General features: G+C 42.6%; 1 protein-coding gene across 2 annotated transcripts; it reads right to left on the bottom strand.

Annotated features, from left to right (window-relative positions):
* Window positions 1-222: 222 nt before the first annotated feature.
* LOC121584451 (grass carp reovirus (GCRV)-induced gene 2p) lies at window positions 223-20842 on the bottom strand. 2 transcript variants are annotated; one of them, XM_041900334.2, is made up of 3 exons: window positions 20642-20842; window positions 16928-17038; window positions 223-909 (listed from the first exon to the last, which is right to left on the bottom strand). In XM_041900334.2, the coding sequence occupies exon 3, from the start codon at window positions 906-908 to the stop codon at window positions 228-230; it is 681 nt and encodes a 226-aa protein (XP_041756268.1). In that variant the 5' UTR covers window position 909; window positions 16928-17038; window positions 20642-20842; the 3' UTR covers window positions 223-227. The 2 variants fall into 2 exon arrangements, with proteins under 2 accessions (XP_041756268.1, XP_041756267.1); XM_041900333.2 differs by lacking the exons at window positions 16928-17038; window positions 20642-20842 and adding an exon at window positions 2437-2989.
* Between the last annotated feature and the right edge of the window lie 1809 nt (window positions 20843-22651).

Here is a 22651-nt window from a genome sequence, read left to right as displayed (position 1 = left end):
TAGGCCTACATGTGGCGATCAAAAGTAAGTTAAATTCAGAGGTTTGTTCAGGAGATACATTCTGGCCACATGATGTACAGCATATATTTTACAGGGGGAAAAAAGATTAGGTCCCTGAGATATGTGTATGCAATAACACACCACCGAAGACTAGACCATAACGCATCACTGCCGAATGAATAATTGTTGATCAATACACACCTCTTAACCCTTCAACCCCCCCACCGTTAGGCGCTGGCAGAGCAGGTGTGTTTGGTCATGAGGGTGCAGATGTTCTGTCCGCAGCCCCAGCACGGGTGCAGCGTGTGTGTGTGATATGGCGTGGTCTTCCTCCTGCACAGGGTACACACACCCCCAGCCACCGCAACCTGCCTGTCTCCACCCCTTCCAGCCCTAGCCTGCTTCTGTGATACCAGCTGCTTTAGCTCAGCCAGGATGGTGGGGTTGGGTGCAATGGCGATGCCGGTGACCTCGACACGCTGGGGGTCAAACACACAATCCTCCTCCAGGCCACTGGGCACGGAGAGCATGCCACAGTTGGGGGGCACCCATGCCGTGTCGTACCCCGCTGCGTTCCAGCTCTTCTGCATAGGGTGGTTGTCTTTGTCGATGCGTTTCACGCGGCCAGCATTGACACGCAGCTGCAGCACCACACGGTCGGAGGCATTGGCTTTTAGCGGGTAGCGCTTGGCCTTGCACTTGTTGCGGCTCACGTACACACCTGGGCCTAGCATGCCATCAGGGGACTGGCGGAAACCATTGGTGATGATGAGCCGAGCAGTCTGGACATTGGTGCCATGGTACATAGTGTAGGCACCCCCCTTTTGAGGCTCCTGCTCCGCCCCCAGTTCCAACACCAGGGATTCGTCATCGTACACCACGTCCCAGCCAAAGAACGCCACCGACATCCTATAATTAAATTCATTGGACAGTCAAAACAAAATATTATTCAGGGTGTATATGGGAGCCAAAAATAACTTCCAATTAATGGAACGGTGTAAAATGATTTGAGTTGGCTGCTAAGTGTAGGCCTACTTCCTGGCATTGGTGTAAAGTGCTTTAAAATGGCAATATGTAACTTTTTGCGCGACCGGACCAAATTCACATAGAAACGTTAGTTATAGATCTATCATTCTACTTGCAAGTCTACTTGCAAGTCTAAAGTGATAGATCTGTTCTATGTGCACTATTTCTATGCTTCCCGTTGTTAAGTTTTGTTAACTTTTTTTTTTACTTTCGGTTTTGTACACCAGCTTCAAACAGCTGAAACAACAATATTTTTGGTTATGGAAAATATACTTCACAGCAGTTTAGATGGTACAATGATTCTCTACAATATACTAGCTTATTTTGTCACATAAAGTGAAATTAGGCAAACAATTAGAGTTTTAGCAACCAAGAAATGGCGGAGCGATTTCTGCATAGTGCAACTTTAAGTACAAATACTTTAAAGTACTACTTAAGTAGTTGTTTTGGGTTTTTGTACTTTACTATTTATATTTTTGACAACTTTTACTTTTACTTTTACTCCACTACATTCCTAAAGAAAATAATGTACTTTTTACTCCATACATTTTCCCTGACACCCAAAAGTACTCGTTACATTTCGAACGCTTCCTTAGCAGGCTGGGAAAATGGTCCAATTCACACACTTAACAAGATAATGTACCTGGTCATCCCTACTGCCTCTGATCTGGCAGACTCACCAAACACAAATTGTTTTTTTTTGTAAATTATGTCTGAGTGTTGGAGTGTGCCCCTGGCTACCCATACATTTTTAAAACAAACAAATCTGGTTTGCTTAATATAAGGAATGTGAAATGATTTATATGTTTGCTTTTGCTTTTGATAACTAAGTATATTTGAGCAATTACATGTACTTTTGATACTTAAGTATATTTAAAACCAAATACTTTTAGCCTTTTAATCAAGTAGTATTTTACTGGGTGACTTTCAATTTTACTTAAGTCATTTTCTATTAGTGTTAATATGTAACTTTTTGGCCAACGACCAAATTCACATAGAAATGTGAGTTATAGATCTATAATTCTACTTGAAAACAAGTCTAAAGTGGTAGATATGTTCTATGTGCGTTATTTCTATGCTTCACGTTCTTAAGTTTTGTTTTTGCGTCTTGTACTTTCGATTTTGTACACCAGCTTCAAACAGCTGAAACAACAATATTTTAGGTTATTGAAAATATATCTCACAGCGGTTTAGATGGTACAATGATTATCTACACTATACTGGCTATAATGTCATATTTATAATGTCATATTTCATTTATGACTTATACATAGCTGCTAAACATGGAACTGTATGGACCGCAGACAAAACTAAACACAATGGCATAACCATAACAGACAGAAACAAAATAAAACAGACAAGAAATTGCTTTCCAAATTAGTATTACATGAATATTAGTGTTTTTCTTACCTGTACAGCAATGCGTCCGCGAAGTGAATCGGTCAACCTGAGCAATTCTACTTTCGTTTTCTGTATAACAAAATGTAAAGTAGCCTAGGCTAACGAAATAGCACTACGTTATAAAAACAGCTAAAACGGGAACGTGCCGCATTAATAGACCTAGACGCAGTACAGACCACAGAATTGGGCCTATATCTTAGACCTCGTAATGCAGACGATTCCCATAGAGAATTCCTCTATAATTAATTATTGCAACAGTTGCAAGTTCAACTCGGCAACTGTAACAACTTGGAGGACACTTATGTGCTGCATCTCAACAGTATTTGTTTCCTCCCCTCCCCTCCTCACCTTTCCTTAATATTTACATTTACATTTAAGTCATTTAGCAGACGCTCTTACCCAGAGCGACTTACAAATTGATAAATGGTTATATCAAATTTAAAAGTGAATAGAATGTTGTTGTTACTATAATAGTGTGCTGTAATATGAAAGGCCTATAGTAGCATGGGGTGGTATGCGCATATTACCTCATGAAATTGAGATAATATGTACATATGACCTCAATCAGTGTTGCCAACTCCTCAGTAAGGAAAGTAGCTATTGGCTGTCCTAAAAGTCACTAGAAGTCGCTAAATGACGTCATCACCTAATTTGCATAATTGGCCATGTGCATGTAATTGTGATGGACGCTGTAGGAGAGAGGAATAACGTTGTGGGAGAGCCAAAAGGTGAGTAAAAATAACTAAATATGTTTAGAACTACAAATGAACTTTCTTCTGTCGATTCTAGTTTTTTTTTATGTCACAATTCCAACCCTCCTCCTTTATCCGGGCTTGGGACCGGCAAAAGTGACCCAAAAGAGACACTCTGGCTGAGGGTTTTTTATTTATTTATTGTATTTTTTATTTTATTTTTCTTAAGTTTGGTTTGGTTTTTAACCTTATGGTCCACTTAGGAGCCTACAACAAGTCACAGTAAAACATGAACATTTTTAACCATAACATTTGTAACATTGTTTTGTATACAATCTACATTAACAATCTAAATGGACCAAAAAGAGACAGTAGAAAAAACGGTCAATGGCAATGTGAGAAAATGATGGCAACTAGCCTGGCCCTAATTCAGGTTAATAGTTTTTTCAGACCACCCTCCACACACACACAGGCTGTGATGGCTCACAGAAAGAGTGGGTCATCGTCATTTTGGTCAAGGCTCTCTATGGCAGGTTCAACAACTGAGTGAGCAGACTTAAATGAGTAAGCAGCTGATGTGCCAAAAAGCTGCAAAACATTATCAGGCAACTGGTGCTCATAGCAAGCCTCACCAGACAGCTTCAGTCCATATCGAATGTACAGGATGGAGTTAAGGACATCCGATTTCTAAGTTTTCTTTTTACCACACTCATCTGGCTGAATACTCTCTCGACTTCAAAATTAGAGTGTGGCAAGGACAACACAGACACAGAAGCCATGGCAAGTTCTTGAAACGGGTTGATATCAGCTGCATCCCTGAACTTCCAAATCTCACTCCAGAAGCCCAGTGTGTTTTTTGTCTCATTCCATTTACTAAGATGGATGGCACGCCATTGCTGGACAATCTTGTCTATCTCTGCAGTGGAGTAGCCAAGGAGCTTGGATATTTTTTATATTTCTCCAGGGCTCTTATTTTGCTTTAGAGTTTCCTCCACATTGAAAACTGACACGTACTGCAATGCTTCGATGTTGTCCGGCAGTCTCACCCTCAACTCATTAGTGAGGGAGATGGTGAAGGCTACACACCGCTTTCGGAAATTGTTTTCATCCTCAGGCACAAGGTGGAGCTCAGCTTCCTTTGACTCAAAAAGGTAACTAAGGTACGGTTTGGGACTGATGTATCCATCTATTGGCCCTTTGAGTACATCAACATTTGCCAGTGGATTCAGCACCCTGCTGCTCACAGACTTGATCAGGCTAACCAAGCTGTCAAGTAGCTTAAGAGGATCTACTTGCTCTCCTTCAAAAGCCTTGATGGCCAACTGTATCTCACCCAGCACTGACTTCAAAAAAGTCAGATACAATATGTTTTGAGGATCACTGTATATGGAGTATAAAACCTCAGCCATGTAGCAGTGTTCACTGGACTTGCGAAATGCAGTCTAAGCTCCTCCCACTGGTCCAAAATGCGTGAAACCGCGGGTTCAATGGAGAGCCAACGTGTGGCACACCTTGGTTATCTGTAAAGGTTTCTCCCCACAGTTGATGGTCTCATATATGGCCTCCCTGCGCTTTGGAGACACTGAAAACCAGTTCTAAGTCTCTCGTACCAAGTACTCCACACTACGGGGGATGGTGTCATTGGAAGCATGACTTACAGCAAGCTGCAGAGAGTGGCACACACAGTGAATAAGAACCAGCTCTTTGAGGCCATACTCCTCCTTTAGCACTTTATGGACCCCATTGTTAATCCCCGTCATAACAGAGGCATTGTCAGTCCCTATCCCCAGGAGTTTCTCTTTTTTAAGACGACACTTCTCGAGGAAAGCCACAACAGCACAGGCTATAGATTTGGCATCTCCTCCCTCCAACTCAACAAGCCCCAGAAATGTAGATACAATTGTCTGCTTGGTGTCACTAAAGTACCTTATCACAACCCCCAGGTACTTAGAAACACTTACATCCGTGGACTCATCGAGGAGGAAGCTGACCAACTTTTTCAGAAAGTATGGGGCTAGAACACCATTAATTATTTCTGTGCACTTTGTCCTGTGTATTTTGAAGTGGGTAGCTGCAGTGGAGTCTGAGAAAGCAGCTCTACATGCTTCTCCAATGTGATCACATGCCAGCGATAGCTAATGCCATGGTGGCCTCAGCCTTTTTTGCAGAGTCAATTTTTTTAACCATAAATGGCAGCTTGTTTTGGGTGGAACTGTTATAAGGCTTTGCCTTCTGAGTATGTTTTTGAGTTGTCATGTGTTTTTTTTTACATCACTAAGTTTGGCGTAGAAATCAGCCTTACAATACAGGCAGTATGCCCGTGTATCATCTCCAATAAACGGCTTCAACCAACCTTTGAATTCAGGGTTTGTTTCTGTGGGGTTCTATTTTCTCATAATTGGATCTGTATGTGATGAATAGCTTAGAAGGAATGCATTAATGATAAGCATAGGTTTAAACTATACTGATATAAATTGTTTCACATAACAGGCTGTGATTCATGTGAGGAACGTTAGGGGGTAGGACAGATAAGACTTGTATTTCTTACAGATACGAACACTGCCTCTTTGTTGTCTGTGAACCGTTGTCTGTGAACCGTCCTTGAACTAGGTACTCACAGTACAGTGGAATGGTGTCTTTTGGGTGCTGACTCCACAGGTTGTTATAATAAAAATTTATGCCTGGCAACAGTGTGCAACAGGTGGAGCGCCAGGAGGCTGGGACCAGCCGGTGCTCCAACGGATAGGCTGAGTAAGTCTAAACCACGCTCAGTCTCTACTCTGATTGGCCAGCAGGGAGTGGGAAATATCTCTGTCAGAGTATTTGAAGAAGAACCTGTAACAATGGATTAGTTCTCTGAGTGCCCTGCGTGGTATTTCAGTGGACCCGTATATACGAACCTTCATACTTATCATACATACATTTTGCATAAAATAAATTTAGCTTGGATTGAAGATCTCTTGATTCTTATTCCAATACCAGATTTGAATTACGCAATTTCTAACATTTCCCACTCCTTTCTGTATTTTTGAGTGTACAGTTTAGACTGAGACATTATGAGCTAGCCAGCTAGATGTTTAGCTTATGTCACAGAGAGGCACACACACAGTGGACGAGGTGAGTAAATGACTGAGGCTGTGTGAGTCAAATGCAGTGATTTATTTTTGTGCAGTGATTTATTTTAGACAAAGAACATTTTACATTTACATCCCGCCCTGAATGTAAGCCAAGGCGGGATCAGCCAGCGGCGGCTTCCCGCATGCACGATTCATTTGCAGTCTGGACGCGGAGGGGTGAACATCTCCTGCTCTGACTGCAGCTGGGAGGGACTGCTGCGCGAGGACTGGGCCACCTGTGAGTGCTTTGGGACGGGGGTGGGGCCCACGGCAGCACCCGCTGCTCGTTGAGAAGAGTAAGAACGATACGTGCTTTCACGTCAGAGTCTCCAAAAGTCTCCAATAACACCAGAAAAAGTCGCTAGATTTGTCGCTAGTCGATTTTTTAAAAATGTGTCGCTAGAGGGGTCTGAATACTCACTAAATATAGCGACAAAGTCGCTAAGTTGGCAACACTGACCTCAATTACCTCGACTAACCTGTGCCCCCACACATTGACTCTGTACTGGTACCCCCTGTATATAGCCTCGCTACTGTTATTTTACTGCTGCTCTTTAATTTTTAATATTTTACTAATCCATTTTTTACTTAACCAATAATGCAGTTTTAAGAAAAATAAGTGTTAAGTGCTTGTAAGTAAGCATTTCACCGTATTCGGCGCATGTGACAAATTAAATGTGATTTGTTTTGAGTATAATATAGCAAATTGAGGGGTAGCCCTGACCGGGACTCAAACCCGGTCCAGCGACTGTCAAGCCAAAACCTTAACCATTTATGCCAAGAGGTTCAATCCTCTTGATAAGGTTGCTACATGTTGGGTTAAGGTTGCTACGTTACCATTACCCCCTTCCTTTGGGAGAGCGAGTCCCCATGCTTCTCTATACCAAGTCCCTCACATGTACACGGGTCTCTGATAGACCCACCCACCCGACACCAATGTAGCGAATTCAAGGGGTAGCCCCAACCGGGACTTTAACCACCCTGGTCCAGCGACTGTCAAGGCAACACCTTAACCATTACGCCAAAAGTTCTAAACCTCTTGACGAAGTCGCTAAAGATATTCTGGATAGGGAGAGTCAGACCCTGCAACATGACTTACGGCCTTCATATACTTTTCTATAGGCTCTGCTGGCTGCTGCTGCTGTGTATAGAACATTAAGAACCTCGTCAATTATGCCTTGTCCTCCCCCCTACTTTCCCCTTCCCTCCTCTGAAGACAGAGTGAAGGATTGAAGAGTCTGAAGAGCTAGCTTCACAGCCGTATAAAGCTGAGACTGGGGCGTGATTCATGGCTGGGTTTATTTCTGGTTTTATTTTCTGATCTGTCCCTTCGCTTTTTGTCAAGGGCTTTAGAAGCCCTGAAGAGGGAAGGCTTACCAGCTAGCACATTTGGTTCCTTAGAAGTTGTGGGATCGTACGTTTTTGATTTCCCATTGGTTCTAGGAACAAAGCCATACGTTTCCTCACCGTTAAAACTGAATGTTTTTAAAAAAAACATTCTGAGAACAATCATTTTTAGGTTGCAGGGAGGTTCTGAGAATGTTTTTCTATGGTTCCCTGAAAGTAAATATTTTGGTTTTATTATCGTTCTGGGAACGGAAATTATAGGTTATTTGAAGGTAATTAAATAATGTTCTGAGAACATGTTTCAATAACACTGCTAGCTTAGGTTAACGGTTTTGAACTCCAAGCACAGATAGAACACATGGAATTTAATTTGCTTAGGCATTAATCATGCAAACACATTTCTTTTTTATTATGGCATGGCGTCAGTGAGAGTCAAACCTATGATCTTCTGTGCTCTATCCATGGAATTAGTCCACTGTCCACCAGGATGGAGCTAGCATGCCTTGTTTTTTTTACTCATACAAAGCTGTTCATTTTAGTCTATTCAAACAGATGCCATTTCAAAGGAAACAAGCACTCATTAAGATTAGGTGTGGCCAATTACTGGGCGTGGCCAACACACCTGAACACACTTAACAAGATAGAGGATAGAGGGAGTTTCGTTGAGCTGAGTACGTTATCTATATGTTTTTAAATAACATTCTTAGAACGTTCTTTGAACGTTACTAATATATTCTTGTATTTTTTAGGAAAGTTTTCTTAATGTTCTGAGAACATGACTTTAAATAAAACCATGAGGAAACCTGTAGAAAACGTTATGCTGAAGTACTGGAATTCCCACAGAAGAATGTTGTTTCTTAACGTTCTCTGAACAATTTGAGAATATTGCTTTAAATAGAGCCACGAGGAAACCTGTAGAAAACATAATGCTGAAGTACTGAAATTCCCACAGAAGTACGTTGTTTCTTAATGTTCTCTGAACAATGTGAGAACATTACTTTAAATAGAACCATGAGAAAACCTGTAGGAAACGTTATGGGAATGTTGTATGCAAAATAACCATAGGACAATCACACTCTCACCAAGCTCTAAGAAACATATGTTTCTCAAAACGTTATGTGCTAGCTGGGTAAAGCTAGTGCCAGCTCCTTGGAGAAATTAGCTAGAAATTGGCATCAGGAAATTGGCATTACGACTAAATCCAGGCAGAGGCCAATCTTTTTTTATGAGATTTATAGTAAAGACATGTATTTTAACTGTAATGTAAATTCATCTAAAATAATTCCAGCATCCGATAAGTGCACTGTGCACCCACCAACTTTCCTTCAATTCTCAAGTGGCTGAAACCCTCACTGGAGAAATCATCCGAGTGAGTGAAACAGCACCCCTCTGTCTTACTATATGTAGGCCATGTATATGATGCTGTCTGGCCAAAAAGAGTATGACATGCCATAATATTTTTGACCAGACAGCATCAGATACATGGGCTACACATACATTTACATTGTAGTCATTTAGCAGACACTCTTATCCAGAGCGACTTACAGGAGCAATTAGGGTTAAGTGCCTTGCTCAAGGGCCCATCGGCAGATTTTTCACCTAGTCGGCTCGGGGATTAGAACCAGCGACATTTTGGTTACTGGCACAACGCTCTTAACCACTAAGCTACCTACCGCCCCCTACATACATGTCCTCTGCCTCAATGACGATGGCAGCATTATCAGTAGCACCTGTCTTTAAACAAAATAAATGCATATTGTATCCCCTAGAGCAGGGATCATCAACTAGATTCAGCTGCGGGCCAATTTCTTCTCAAGTGGATGGTCGGGGGGCCAGAATGTAATAAAAATATATATTTTTAGACTGCAAATTGACCACAAAACGCCTAAACAGATATAATATTTGACTAAAACAATAATTTCACACCTTGATTACTTTTGGGAACACTGTCCTGCGTAGTGTGCCGTCTTTTGGATGGGACTTTAAAACGTGTGTCCAGGTGTCATGGCTAAATTCTCAACCTGGCCACATTCCATCATGGCCACCTAATCATCCCCCCCATTCCTAATTGGCATATACCACTCCTCACCTCTCCACCTGATAGCTGATGTGTGGTGAGAGTTCTTGCGCAAAAATGGACACCGTGCATCACTGAGGTGGGTGCTACACATTGATGGTGGATGAGGTGAGTTTCCCCCAACTATGTTAAGCGCTTTGAGTACCTCAGTTGTTGGAAAAGTGCTATATAAATCCAATCAATTATTATTATTTGTATACGATCACATCCCTCTATTATGCGTGGGAATACTTGGGAACAGATTTCCAAAATAAAAATCACTTGGAGCTGATTTCCTGGTGTTTTTACAGTCTTTTATGTCCAACAATGAAAATAAAACTTGGCCCCATGTTTCCTCAGAAAACCACCCGCAGGCCGCCAGTTCGGTAACCCTGCCCTAGAGTCTATAGGCCCGGGGCTGGGTTTCTATAAGCTAAGTTTTGGAATTGTTTTAAGATGGTCATACCAAGGATCATTTAGCTATTTGATTTTGAATTTTAGGACCACTGTAGGTAAAAAAAAACGATACAGTGAGGGAAAAAAGTATTTGATCCCCTGCTGATTTTGTACGTTTGCCCACTTACAAAGAAATGATCAGTCTATAATTTTAATGGTAGGTTTATTTGAACAGTGAGAGACAGAATAACAACAAAAATATCCAGAAAGACGCATGTCAAAAATGTTATAAATTGATTTGCATTTTAATTAGGGAAATAAGTATTTGACCCCTCTGCAAAACATGACTTAGTACTTGGTGGCAAAACCCTTGTTGGCAATCACAGAGGTCAGACGTTTCTTGTAGTTGGCCACCAGGTTTGCACACATCTCAGGAGGGATTTTGTCCCACTCCTCTTTGCAGATCTTCTCCAAGTCATTAAGGTTTCGAGCCTGACGTTTGGCAACTCGAACCATCAGCTCCCTCAACAGATTTTCTATGGGATTAAGGTCTGGAGACTGACTAGGCCACTCCAGGACCTTAATGTGCTTCTTCTTGAGCCACTCCTTTGTTGCCTTGGCCGTGTGTTTTGGGTCATTGTCATGCTGGAATACCCATCCACGACCCATTTTCAATGCCCTGGCTGAGGGAAGGAGATTCTCACCCAAGATTTGACGGTACATGGCGCCATCCATCGTCCCTTTGATGCTGTGAAGTTGTCCTGTCCCCTTAGCAGAAAACACCCCCAAAGCATAATGTTTCCACCTCCATGTTTGACGGTGGGGATGGTGTTCTTGGGGTCATAGGCAGCATTCCTCCTCCTCCAAACACGGTGAGTTGAGTTGATGCCAAAGAGCTCGATATTGGTCTCATCTGACCACAACACTTTCACCCAGTTCTCCTCTGAATCAGTCAGATGTTCATTGGCAAACTTCAGACGGCCCTGTATATGTGCTTTCTTGAGCAGGGGGACCTTGCGGGCGCTGCAGGATTTCCGTCTTTCACGGCGTAGTGTGTTACCAATTGTTTTCTTGGTGACTATGGTCCCAGCTGCCTTGAGATCATTGACAAGATCCTCCCATGTAGTTCTGGGCTTATTCCTCACCGTTCTCATGATCATTGCAACTCCACGAGGTGAGATCTTGCATGGAGCCCCAGGCCGAGGGAGATTGACAGTTATTTTGTGTTTTTTCCATTTGCGAATAATCGCACCAACTGTTGTCACTTTCTCACCAAGCTGCTTGGCGATGGTCTTGTAGCCCATTCCAGCCTTGTGTAGGTCTACAATCTTGTCCCTGACATCCTTGGAGAGCTCTTTGGTCTTGGCCATGGTGGAGAGTTTGGAATCTGATTGATTGATTGCTTCTGTGTACCGGTGTCTTTTATACATGTAACAAACTGAGATTAGGAGCACTCCCTTTAAGAGTGTGCTCCTAATCTCAGCTCGTTACCTGTATAAAAGACACCTGGGAGCCAGAAATCTTTCTGATTGAGAGGGGTCAAATACTTATTTCCCTCATTAAAATGCAAATCAATTTATAAAATGTTTGACATTAAAATTATAGACTGATCATTTCTTTGTCAGTGGGCAAACGTACAAAATCAGCAGGGGATCAATATTTTTTTTCCCTCACTGTATATAAAAAATTATTTGATGAAATATTGAATTTGTCCTTACTGCTATTAGCCCATAGAAACGCATTGACTAACAGATACATGGTAAAACAGATAGTCAAAAATGTAATCAAAAGTAAATATGTTTAGAAGTGTATGTCCTATATCTGAGAGATATAAGAAAGCTCTGACTTTTATAATTATTCTACTACCAGTATACTGTGGAAATGCATTTTCCTGAATTTTCCGGCCCAGTATTGGGTTACCTTCAGACAAGTCCCGTGACAATTGTGGAGGGGTCATATTAGTGTGTAGCCCAAACTGTTCAGACGATACATACAGTGGGGAGAACAAGTATTTGATACACTGCCGATTTTGCAGGTTTTCCTACTTACAATGTATGTAGAGGTCTGTAATTTGTATCATATGTACACTTCAACTGTGAGAGACGGAATCTTAAACAAAAATCCAGAAAATCACATTGTATGATTTTTAAGTAATTAATTTGCATTTTATTGCATGACATAAGTATTTGATCACCTACCAACCAGTAAGAATTCCGTCTCTCACAGACCTGTTAGATTTTCTTTAAGAAGCCCTCCTGTTCTCCACTCATTACCTGTATTAACTGCACCTGTTTGAACGTTACCTGTATAAAAGACACCTGTCCACACACTCAATCAAACAGACTCCAACCTCTCCACAATGTCCAAGACCAGAGAGCTGTGTAAGGACATCAGAGATAAAATTGTAGACCTGCACAAGGCTGGGATGGGCTACAGGACAATAGGCAAGCAGCTTGGTGAGAAGGCAACAACTGTTGGCACAATTATTAGAAAATTGAAGAAGTTCAAGATGAAGGTCAATCACCCTCGGTCTGGGGCTCCATGCAAGATCTCACCTCGTGGGGCATCAATGATCATGAGGAAGGTGAGGGATCAGCCCAGAACTACACGGCAGGACCTGGTCAATGACCTGAAGAGAGCTGGGACCACAGTCTCAAAGAAAACCATTAGTAACACACTACGCCATCATGGATTAAAATCCTGCAGCGCACGCAAGGTCCCCCTGCTCAAGCCAGCGCATTTCCAGGCCTGTCTGAAGTTTGCCAATGACCATCTGGATGATCCAGAGGAGGAATGGGAGAAGGTAATGTGGTCTGATGAGACAAAAATAGAGCTTTTTGGTCTAAACTCCACTCGCCATGTTTGGAGGAAGAAGAAGGATGAGTACAACCCCAAGAACACCATCCCAACCGTGAAGCATGGAGGTGGAAACATCATTCTTTGGGGATGCTTTTCTGCAAAGGGGACAGGACGACTGCACCGTATTGAGGGGAGGATGGATGGGGCCATGTATCGCAAGATCTTGGCCAACAACCTCCTTCCCTTAGTAAGAGCATTGAAGATGGGTCGTGGCTGGGTCTTCCAGCATGACAACGACCCGAAACACACAGCCAGGGCAACTAAGGAGTGGCTCTGTAAGAAGCATCTCAAGGTCCTGGAGTGGCCTAGCCAGTCTCCACACCTGAACCCAATAGAAAATCTTTGGAGGGAGCTGAAAGTCCGTATTGCCCAGCGACAGCCCCGAAACCTGAAGGATCTGGAAAAGGTCTGTAAGGAGGAGTGGGCCAAAATCCCTGCTGCAGTGTGTGCAAACCTGGTCAAGACCTACAGGAAACGTATGATCTCTGTAATTGCAAACAAAGGTTTCTGTACCAAATATTAAGTTCAGCTTTTCTGATGTATCAAATACTTATGTCATGCAATAAAATGCAAATTAATTACTTAAAAATCATACAATGTGATTTTCTGGATTTTGTGACAATGTGGTTTTAGATTCCGTCTCTCACAGTTGAAGTGTACCTATGATAAAAATTACAGACCTCTACATGCTTTGTAAGTAGGAAAACCTGCAAAATCGGCAGTGTATCAAATACTTGTTCTCCCCACTGTATGTGTTCGTGAGAAGACAGATTTTCGGGATGTCTCCTGGTCTGACAAACACAGCAGTAGCTCGGACCTTCCACCGCAGATGCGGAAGGATTTATTTATTGGATTTATTTAGTATGCGTCGAGGAAGGTGGGGGGCCTCAAGCAGAGATGTATTTATTGTATTTTTATACTCAGCTCATGAGGCCCCTTGATGAAGTGAGCAGTAGAGGTGCGTGGGTAAAATCACTGGGGAAGCCGAGCCAAGCCAGTTAAAAAGCCTCATTACAACATCTCTTGTGATAATTGTGTTGTTTGCTCTATAACTCATTCGTTCATACGCCACTGTGATATACAATAAGGCCGAGACAACAAAATGACAACAGTCACACAGTGGCGGAATAAATCAAACTACACAAAACCGGAGCGCAACATCTGTCCGAAGTCCACAAAACCAATATTGCATATAACAAACAGTTACATGACATACAGAATGGTCCAGCAAGTTAATGTTTTCTACAGTTTACTAAACAACTACTGATTTAGAACCACAGAGTTACCACAAGTCAGCACAAAGACAACAGGAGAACTGCCTCGCTATTCCAGCACCATTTCAACTGAAACATCATCAAATCAACTAGGCTATAATACAGTGAAAACAAACGTAGATACCAAAAACTATTTAGTCCAATCAATGTTAATAAATATCATGTGGCTATCCATGGTACTGATTTGTGTGTGTGTGTATGTGCGTGCGTGCGGCAAAAAAAAAAAAACTATGTTGACTCTTTCATGTTGGCAAAACGGTCTATGGTTCTGTCATACAATAAGCTTTTAGTTTTTGTTGTGAGAGGCTACCTAGCTAAATTGCTTGCTAGCCTAACTTCCTTGCATGGGCAACAATGAACCAGCTAATTTAGCTAGCTAGTTAATGGGAACCTACTAGTCTACATCTAGGCTACATATTAAACTTCAATTGTCTCAGGCCAGTGGCACAATATATGAAGTTATGGTTAGATCAGAATCACCATCATAATCATTGGCTTGTACAGAGAGTCCAAATCCCCATCTCCATCCATGGCTTAGGAATGGGCAGATTTAGCAAGCTAGCTACTGCAGCACAACACAAGCAGACCAGAAACAGACACCTTTTTCTGACAATGACATTTTGCTTTGGATGTGATTTGACTAGTGTGAAGCCAAATCCAAACTGGCCTCCCTTGGGGGGCATTTTGCGTCACCAGGACAACTCACAGTTGAGCTCAACTCAACGCTGAGGCCAAATGCTTGCTGGCATGAATCAATTAAATGCTAGGTCGGCAACATACTCTTTTGGTCCAGACAGCATCAGACACATGGGCTACACATACTGAGACACAGGGGGCGCTGTTTCCATTGCTCTGATTATTTTTCTGGTGAGATTCTGCCACTTGCGAATTGAAGGGAAATAATGAAAACACAGAGAGACAAAATATAAATTATTTTATAATTGTTCTTTTTCTATTGGTCAAATATTTGGGGAAGCCTGGCTTCACTTGTCAACCATGAATACACACCACTGGATGTAAGACCTGAGGCAGTTGCCTTTTCTGCCTAATGGTAAGTCCGCCACTGAGCCTACCATCGGCCTCCAACAACTCTGTGCTTGAAGGCTCTATGGAAGGGCCTGTTACATCTTCATTTGTTAATTAAGGTTCTGGGTGTCAAGGATTTTCAGCATCTCATGAGTGTGTTTTTCTAGCAGGCCCTGCACTTGGATGGGAGGAGGCACTCCAAGTGGGCTCTCTTGGGTAATGATGCCAGTGACCTTCTCAGCAATAGCCTATCACACACACTGTTTTGATTGGTCTGCATGCCAGCACTTCACTCAGCTGCACTCAGATACTGCCTCCTCAACAGAAATTCTTAGCCAGGCTTTCTCCACTGCGATGTTATGTCTTAACCCATAGCTTCTCAAATACAGAATGCCTAATTTCTCTCATTGAGTGTTTCCTCTTGACAATGAGGCAATGAGGCAGCCTCTAGGGTGTGTGTGTTTGTATATATCTGTGTCTGTCTGCGTGCGTGCATGCGTGTGTGAGTGAGTGAGTGGTTTGAAGCGGCTGGGCTGTGCAACAGGACGTGCTCAAGCTACTAAGTGTCTGCCTCATTCATGACCTGTTCCTGGAGCCAGGCAATGGCGGAATAGACACAGATGGATTACCTGCTTGGGCCTGATCAAATCAATTTTTATTTGACTGACAGTGAAATGCTTACTTCCCAACAAAAAATATAAAATAGAATGTTAACACTAGGAATAAATACACAATGAGTAACGATAACTTGGCTATATACACGGGGTACCAGTACCGAGTCGATGTGCAGCGGTACGAGGTAAATAAAGGAAAGATATGTACATATGGGTAGAGGTAAAGTGACAAGATCGTAGAGTTTCCATTGTAAAAAACAAGAGGGCTTAAACATGAAATAATGATCTTGTCTAATCACTTATAATGGCTTACATTTCCCATTTCCCAAGGAGAGAGCTACTGTATATCTTAAATTGCTTGGACCAAGACTCCTTGATGTAGGGGCTTTGACCTAGTGCCTTGATGGAGTTACCAACAGGTCAATGTTTCAGGTGGAATACGAGCAATGGACATTAGACCGGTGGAAATCTGTCCTTTGGTCTTGAGTCCAAATTGGAGATGTTTTGTTCCAACCGCTGTGTCTTTGTGAGACGCATTGTAGGTGCCGTGTAGCTCAGTTGGTAGAGCATGGCACTTGCAACGCCAGGGTTGTGGGTTCAATTCCTACTGGGGGCCAGTATGAAAATGTATGCACTCAATAACTGTAAGTTGCTCTGGATAAGAGCGTCTGCTAAATGACTAAAATGTAAATGAATACAATATTTATTACTGTTATATTCTGTCGCATAGAAAACAGCATAACTATACTATTCGTAATTCTGCATCTGTGAACTATAGCTGTACCATTCATTCATCATTCATTCATGGTTTAAGTTACAGTCTCGAGTAGGGCATCTATCAGACTATCAGTGCCTGCCTAAGAATAGCTCAGTCCCTCTCACTGAGTTTCATCTGCTGCTGAGACAGATAAAAACCATAGAGGCATTAAATTAAATAACCTTCAGACAAATCTCATACACCACAACGTAGTCCCCCTCACACTCAGTGGAGCCATAGAATGTTACCTTCATCTGGCCATAAACAGTATGATTCAGTTGTTTCTCTAAAGGATTGTAAAGGTTAGTGTCCATGTTGTGTGTGTTAATGGGAGTTACTGTAAGAGCATTAGACAAAGCCTACTTGGCCTCCAGGAGCTGTGATGTGGCTGTGCAGGTCAGTCCAGCTGTTTCTCTGGCCCCGGGCCTGTTCCACCAGTAACGCCTGCAGTCTGCTAACAGCCTGGGCAGGCAGCTGCACACACACACACACACACACACACACACACACACACACACACACACACACACACACACACACACACACACACACACACACACACACACACACACACACACACACACAAAGGATGAAAACATATTCAGCAACTCTTGTGAGGCGTTACACTAAAACATTCCCTCTTGATACTAAAATCAACATTCTTTCAGTTCCACTTAAAAACATTTAACAAAGGCATAATCCCAATACACGACACTTCCATATGGCTGGTTTCACATTCGTCACCAGGGATCATAAGGAAAAACTATCTAAAACAATTGCTATGTGTATTTGCAATCCCCTTCTCCAAACGGATAACTCATTTATCTAGCTCTTATCAATAGCTCTTATCAATTTATAAATTACAGTGCATGGAGAATGCTGTTATTTCTATTGGATAAAAGAAAGTAGATGCTTTTTCCACTTGGAACCGGCATGTTCGCTCAACCTTATGGATGGTTTCCTTACGCGTAAAGGTGTTGGAATTATGACGGAATTAAGTCAAGGTCAGAATACAGCGAATCTGTAGACAAACCTCTGCCACAACTTCATTTATTTGAGCTCCACGTCAAATGAATAGTGGGTGAATAGCAGGCTATTCTCATGCTCAGATTCGAAACACACACACACACACACACACACACACACACACACACACACAAAGGATGAAAACATATTCAGCAACTCTTGTGAGGTGAATGAGAGTTCAGACAGACAACTGCGCCTTCAAACCCGCCCCCTGCGTGACCTGTACATGTTGTTTGTGCTGTGTGCTCTGTATGGTGCAGTGAACTGCATGTGTGCATGCATAGAATTACATAATGTGTCAATTCACCAGTGGTCAGATGACGCAGATGCTAAGCTACAGGACTGTTTTGCTAGCACAGACTGGAACATGTACACCACATCAGTCACTGGCTTCATCAATAAGTGCATCGATGATGTCGTCCCCACAGTGAACGTACGTACATACCCGAACCAGAAGGATTACAGGAAACATCCACACTGAGCTAAAGGGTAGAGCTGCCGCTTTCAATGAGCGGGACTCTAACCCGGACGCTTATAAGAAATCCCGCTATGCCCTCCGACGAAACATCAAACAGGCAAAGAGTCAATACAGGACTAAGATTGAATCGTACTACACCGGCTCTGACGCTCGTCGGATGTGGCAGGGCTTGAAAACTATTATAGACTACAAAGGGAAGCACAGCCGCGAGCTTCCCAGTGACACAAGCCTACCAGACGAGCTAAACCACTTCTATGCTCGCCCGAGGCAAGCAACACTGAAGCATGCATGAGAGCACCAGCTGTTCCGGATGACTATGTGATCACGCTCTCCGTAGCCGATGTGAGTAAGACTTTTAAGCAGGTCAACATTCACAAGGCCGCAGGGCCAGACGGATTACCAGGACGTGTACTCCGAGCATGTGCTGACCAACTGGCAAGTGTCTTCACTGACATTTTCAACATGTCCCCTGACTGAGTCTGTAATACCAACATGTTTCAAGCAGACCACCATAGTCCCCGTGCCCAAGGACACTAAGATAACCTGCCTAAATGACTACCGACCCGTAGCACTGACGTCTGTAGCCATGAAGTGCTTTGAAAGGCTGGTCATGGCTCACATCAACACCATTATCCCAGAAACCCTAGACCCACTCCAATTTGCATACCGCCCCAACAGATCCACAGATGATGCAATCTCTATTGCACTCCACACTGCCCTTTCCCACCTGGACAAGAGGAACACCTACGTGAGAATGCTATTCATTGACTACAGCTCAGCATTCAACACCATAGTGCCCTCAAAGCTCATCACTAAGCTAAGGATCATGGGACTAAACACCTCCCTCTGCAACTGGATCCTGGACTTCCTGACGGGCCGCCCCCAGGTGGTAAGGGTAGGTAACAACACATCTGCCACACTGATCCTCAACACGGGGGCCCCTCAGGGGTGCGTGCTCATTTCCCTCCTGTACTCCCTGTTCACCCATGACTGCATGGCCAGGCACGACTCCAACACCATCATTAAGTTTGCCGACGACACAACAGTGGTAGGCCTGATCACCGACAACGATGAGACAGCCTATAGGGAGGAGGTATAACAACCTCTCCCTCAACGTGACCAAGACAAAGGAGATGTTTGTGGACTACAGGAAAAAAATGAGGACTGAGCACGCCCCCATTCTCATCGACGGGGCTGTAGTGGAACAGGTTGAGAGCTTAAAGTTCCTTGGTGTCCACATCACCAACGAACTATCATGGTCCAAACACACCAAGACAGTCGTGAAGAGGGCACGACAAAGCCTATTCCCCCTCAATTTGATTTGATTTGATTTGAGACGTTTTCTGAGTCAGTGTTGTTGTGGTTTTGTGCTCTTGCCTTTGCTGGAGGTGACCCACTTTCCTCCAGTTTTCAATTATCTTTATGGCCGCTCTGGACCACTCCTCCATAGTTAATGTGCCGTAATCCCAGTGATTTACAGCCCAGAGAGTAGGGCATGCGGGGACTAGTCTCGAAAACCTGAACCTAGGCAAAACAGTGACTAGGGTCTGGTTCCAAAGATGGATTCTTTTGGCACAGAGGAACTATGTCACTGCCTATGTCACTACTTTTCTGCTTTAATAAAAGTTTGTCACACAACACAATGCCACAGATGTCTGAAGTTTTGAGGGAGCGTGCAATTGGCATGCTGAGGGCAGGAATGTCCACCAGAGCTGTTGCCAGATAATTGAATGTTCATTTCTCTACCATAAGCCACCTCCAACATCGTTTTAGAGAATTTCTGTCTGTAATAAAGCCCTTTTGTGGGGAAAAACTCATTCTGATTGTTGCATGTTGCGTTTATATTTTTGTTCAGTATAAATAGTAGCTAGCAAGATGGAGACCACAGAGGTTATTTTTAATGAGTGCATTTCGCAAGTGGCTAGTTTGCATCAACTACCTTAACTAAAACAACTGCAAAGGTTTTGTCTGCAAACTGTGGTTTTGAATAGCGATGTTCTGGCATGTCTGTTTCGTGATTTGTTGGGAGAGTCCCCAGATTTGTTCGATGTAAGCAGTGACATAGTTCCTCTATGCCAAAAGAGACTATGCAGGGACTGGGTGGGTCTAAGGGTGAGAGGGTAGTAGGGAAAACTGCAGATATGTGTGCAATTCACTGGCCAGATGCAATCAAAACTGAGGTGGTTTTCAGCTCCAATACCTTGATGTGTCTGTCACGCTTCACCTTTTGGTTAAAACTCACTTTTCTCATAAAAGAAGAGTATGAGAGAATGGTGGCCTAGGCTAAAAATCCCTGTTCACTGTTTGTCCAAAACAAAAGTCCAATCAGTTTTTGCTGCAGTCCTCATCCCTGTAATATACTGTATGTATTCAGCGAGAGAAAACGTTGATTCCTTCAGTAAAGGAAGATAAAATGAAAGGGAGATTCCTTCACGCATCTTTAAGCATTTCACTGTAAGGTCTACACCTGTTGTATTCAGCGCATGTGACAAATAACATTTGATTTGATTTGTGAAGAGTTTGGTCAGGTTGAGTGTTACCTACAAGCAGTCCAGTTGTTCAGAGTCTCTCACCTTCGTGTCCATCTCTCCCAATCTCTCTCCCAGGCCTGACTTGATCTCTGACACCTCCTGTTGGAGCCTGATGATCTCCTGCGCTCTGGCACTCACATCACAAGACAGCTTTGCAATGCTGGCATCACACCTGAGAGTGGTGGAATGAGACAGGGAAAGACAGCTGTCTTTACCATTACAGTACAGCACACTCCCACCTGGGGCCTCATTTATAAACGTTGCATATGCACAAAATATGCCCCAAAATATCCGTGCTCCAGTTTTCAAGTAAAAGTTGGAATTTATAAAAACTGAACTTGAAATGAGAATGTGCAGGAAAATGTGATGACACAATTATTCATAAAAAAAAAACAGGTAGCTAAATATAATATCAAGATGCAATCATTTGCTGTTAGTGAGAAGAGCGAAAATCGATTTACTTTATCTTTGCATTCTAAAATAATAAGAAATAGGCATCTATTTCCTATTATTTATTTCATTTCCATGATCATTGCATAATAAATTCCTCACCTTTTCTGACTGTGATGGTTTCATATTAGCTAAATAGCCTATATGTCACGGATTTAGCCGAGGCTGCTCCTCCTCCTTGCTCGGGCAGGCTTCGGCGTTCGTCGTCCCCGGAGTACTAGCTGCCACCGATCTAGGTTAATGTAATCATCTAGTTTGGTCTGCTTTGTGTACACCTGTTTCCCATTAGTGTTGATGGTTTCCCTTTATAACCCCTGTCTGTCATTCGTTTGTTGTGTGTGATTGTTCTCCGTTTGTTTTCGGCAGGACTGTGTATTGCGATTATTGTTCCTCCCTGTTTTGGAGGTTTTGTTGTTTTGTACTTTTCATTACGTTATTTAGTAAAGTACATCTGCCAGTCTCTCGGGGTCCTGCGCTTGACTTCGTTCACCGCATACACGTTTATCCTGACACTATAGGTCTACAACAAGATAGGCAACCATTTGTCCCATCTCTCATTTAATTGGACCCACTTCCCAGTAGTAAATAGATAAGCTATTTCAAGTATTTTGCTCTATGAGATCTGATCCGAACTGCAGTTTAACGGTAGAACAGATGGTTCACCTTTTCCATTGATGTTTGTAGGCTACTACGTCTGAATACTGTAATGTCAAATTTCTCGGGTAGACACTATTTCATTTATAAACATAATACATACTGCTAAATGACGTAAATGTAAAATATCCATTCCTAACCATTGCAAAAATAATCCTCACCTTTTCTGGCCATGATGAGTTCAAATTCCTGAAGTAGCCAATAAATTACCTGTCATTGTGCCTATTAGACATGATCATTTCAAGTTTGGGCATTTTTTATAAAAAATTTATTTAACTAGGCAAGTCAGTTAAGAACAAATTCTTATTTACGACGGCCTACCAAAAGGCAAAAGGCCTCCTGCGGGGATGGGGGCTGGGATTATTATTTTTTATATATACAGTACAAGTCAAAGGTTTGGACACACCTACTCATTCAAGAGTTTTTCTTAATTTTTTAAAACTATTTTCTACATTGTAGAATAATAGTGAAGACATCAAAACTATGAAATAACACATATGGAAACATGTAGTAACCAAAAAAAGTGTTAAGATTCTTCAAATAGCCACCCTTTGCCTTGATGACAGCTTTTCAAACTCTTGGCATTCTCTCAATCAGCTTCACCTGGAATGCTTTTCCAACAGTCTTGAAGGAGTTCCAACATATGCTTAGCACTTGTTGGCTGCTTTTCCTTCACTCTGCGGTCCGACTCATCCCAAACCATCTCAATTGGGTTGAGGTCGGGGGATTGTGGAGGCCAGGTCATCTGATGCTGCACTCCATCACTTTCCTTCTTGGTAAAATAGCCCTTACACAGCCTGGAGGTGTGTTGGGTCATTGTCCTGTTGAAAAACAAATGATAGTCCCACTAAGCCCAAACCAGATGGGATGGCAATATCGTTGCAAAATGCTGTGGTAGCCATGCTGGTTAAGTATGCCTTGAATTCTAAGTAAATCACAGACAGTTTC

This window comes from Coregonus clupeaformis, chromosome 16 (genome assembly GCF_020615455.1).
Source record: "Coregonus clupeaformis isolate EN_2021a chromosome 16, ASM2061545v1, whole genome shotgun sequence".
Classification (NCBI taxonomy): Eukaryota; Metazoa; Chordata; class Actinopteri; order Salmoniformes; family Salmonidae; genus Coregonus; species Coregonus clupeaformis.
Note: the sequence above shows the minus strand (reverse complement) of the source record. Positions and strands in the feature narration are given on the sequence as shown.

What these genes read in the sequence shown, in the direction of transcription:
- LOC121584451 (XM_041900334.2), bottom strand. Translation starts at nt 908, where the DNA reads ATGTCGGTGGCGTTCTTTGGCTGGGACGTGGTGTACGATGACGAATCC.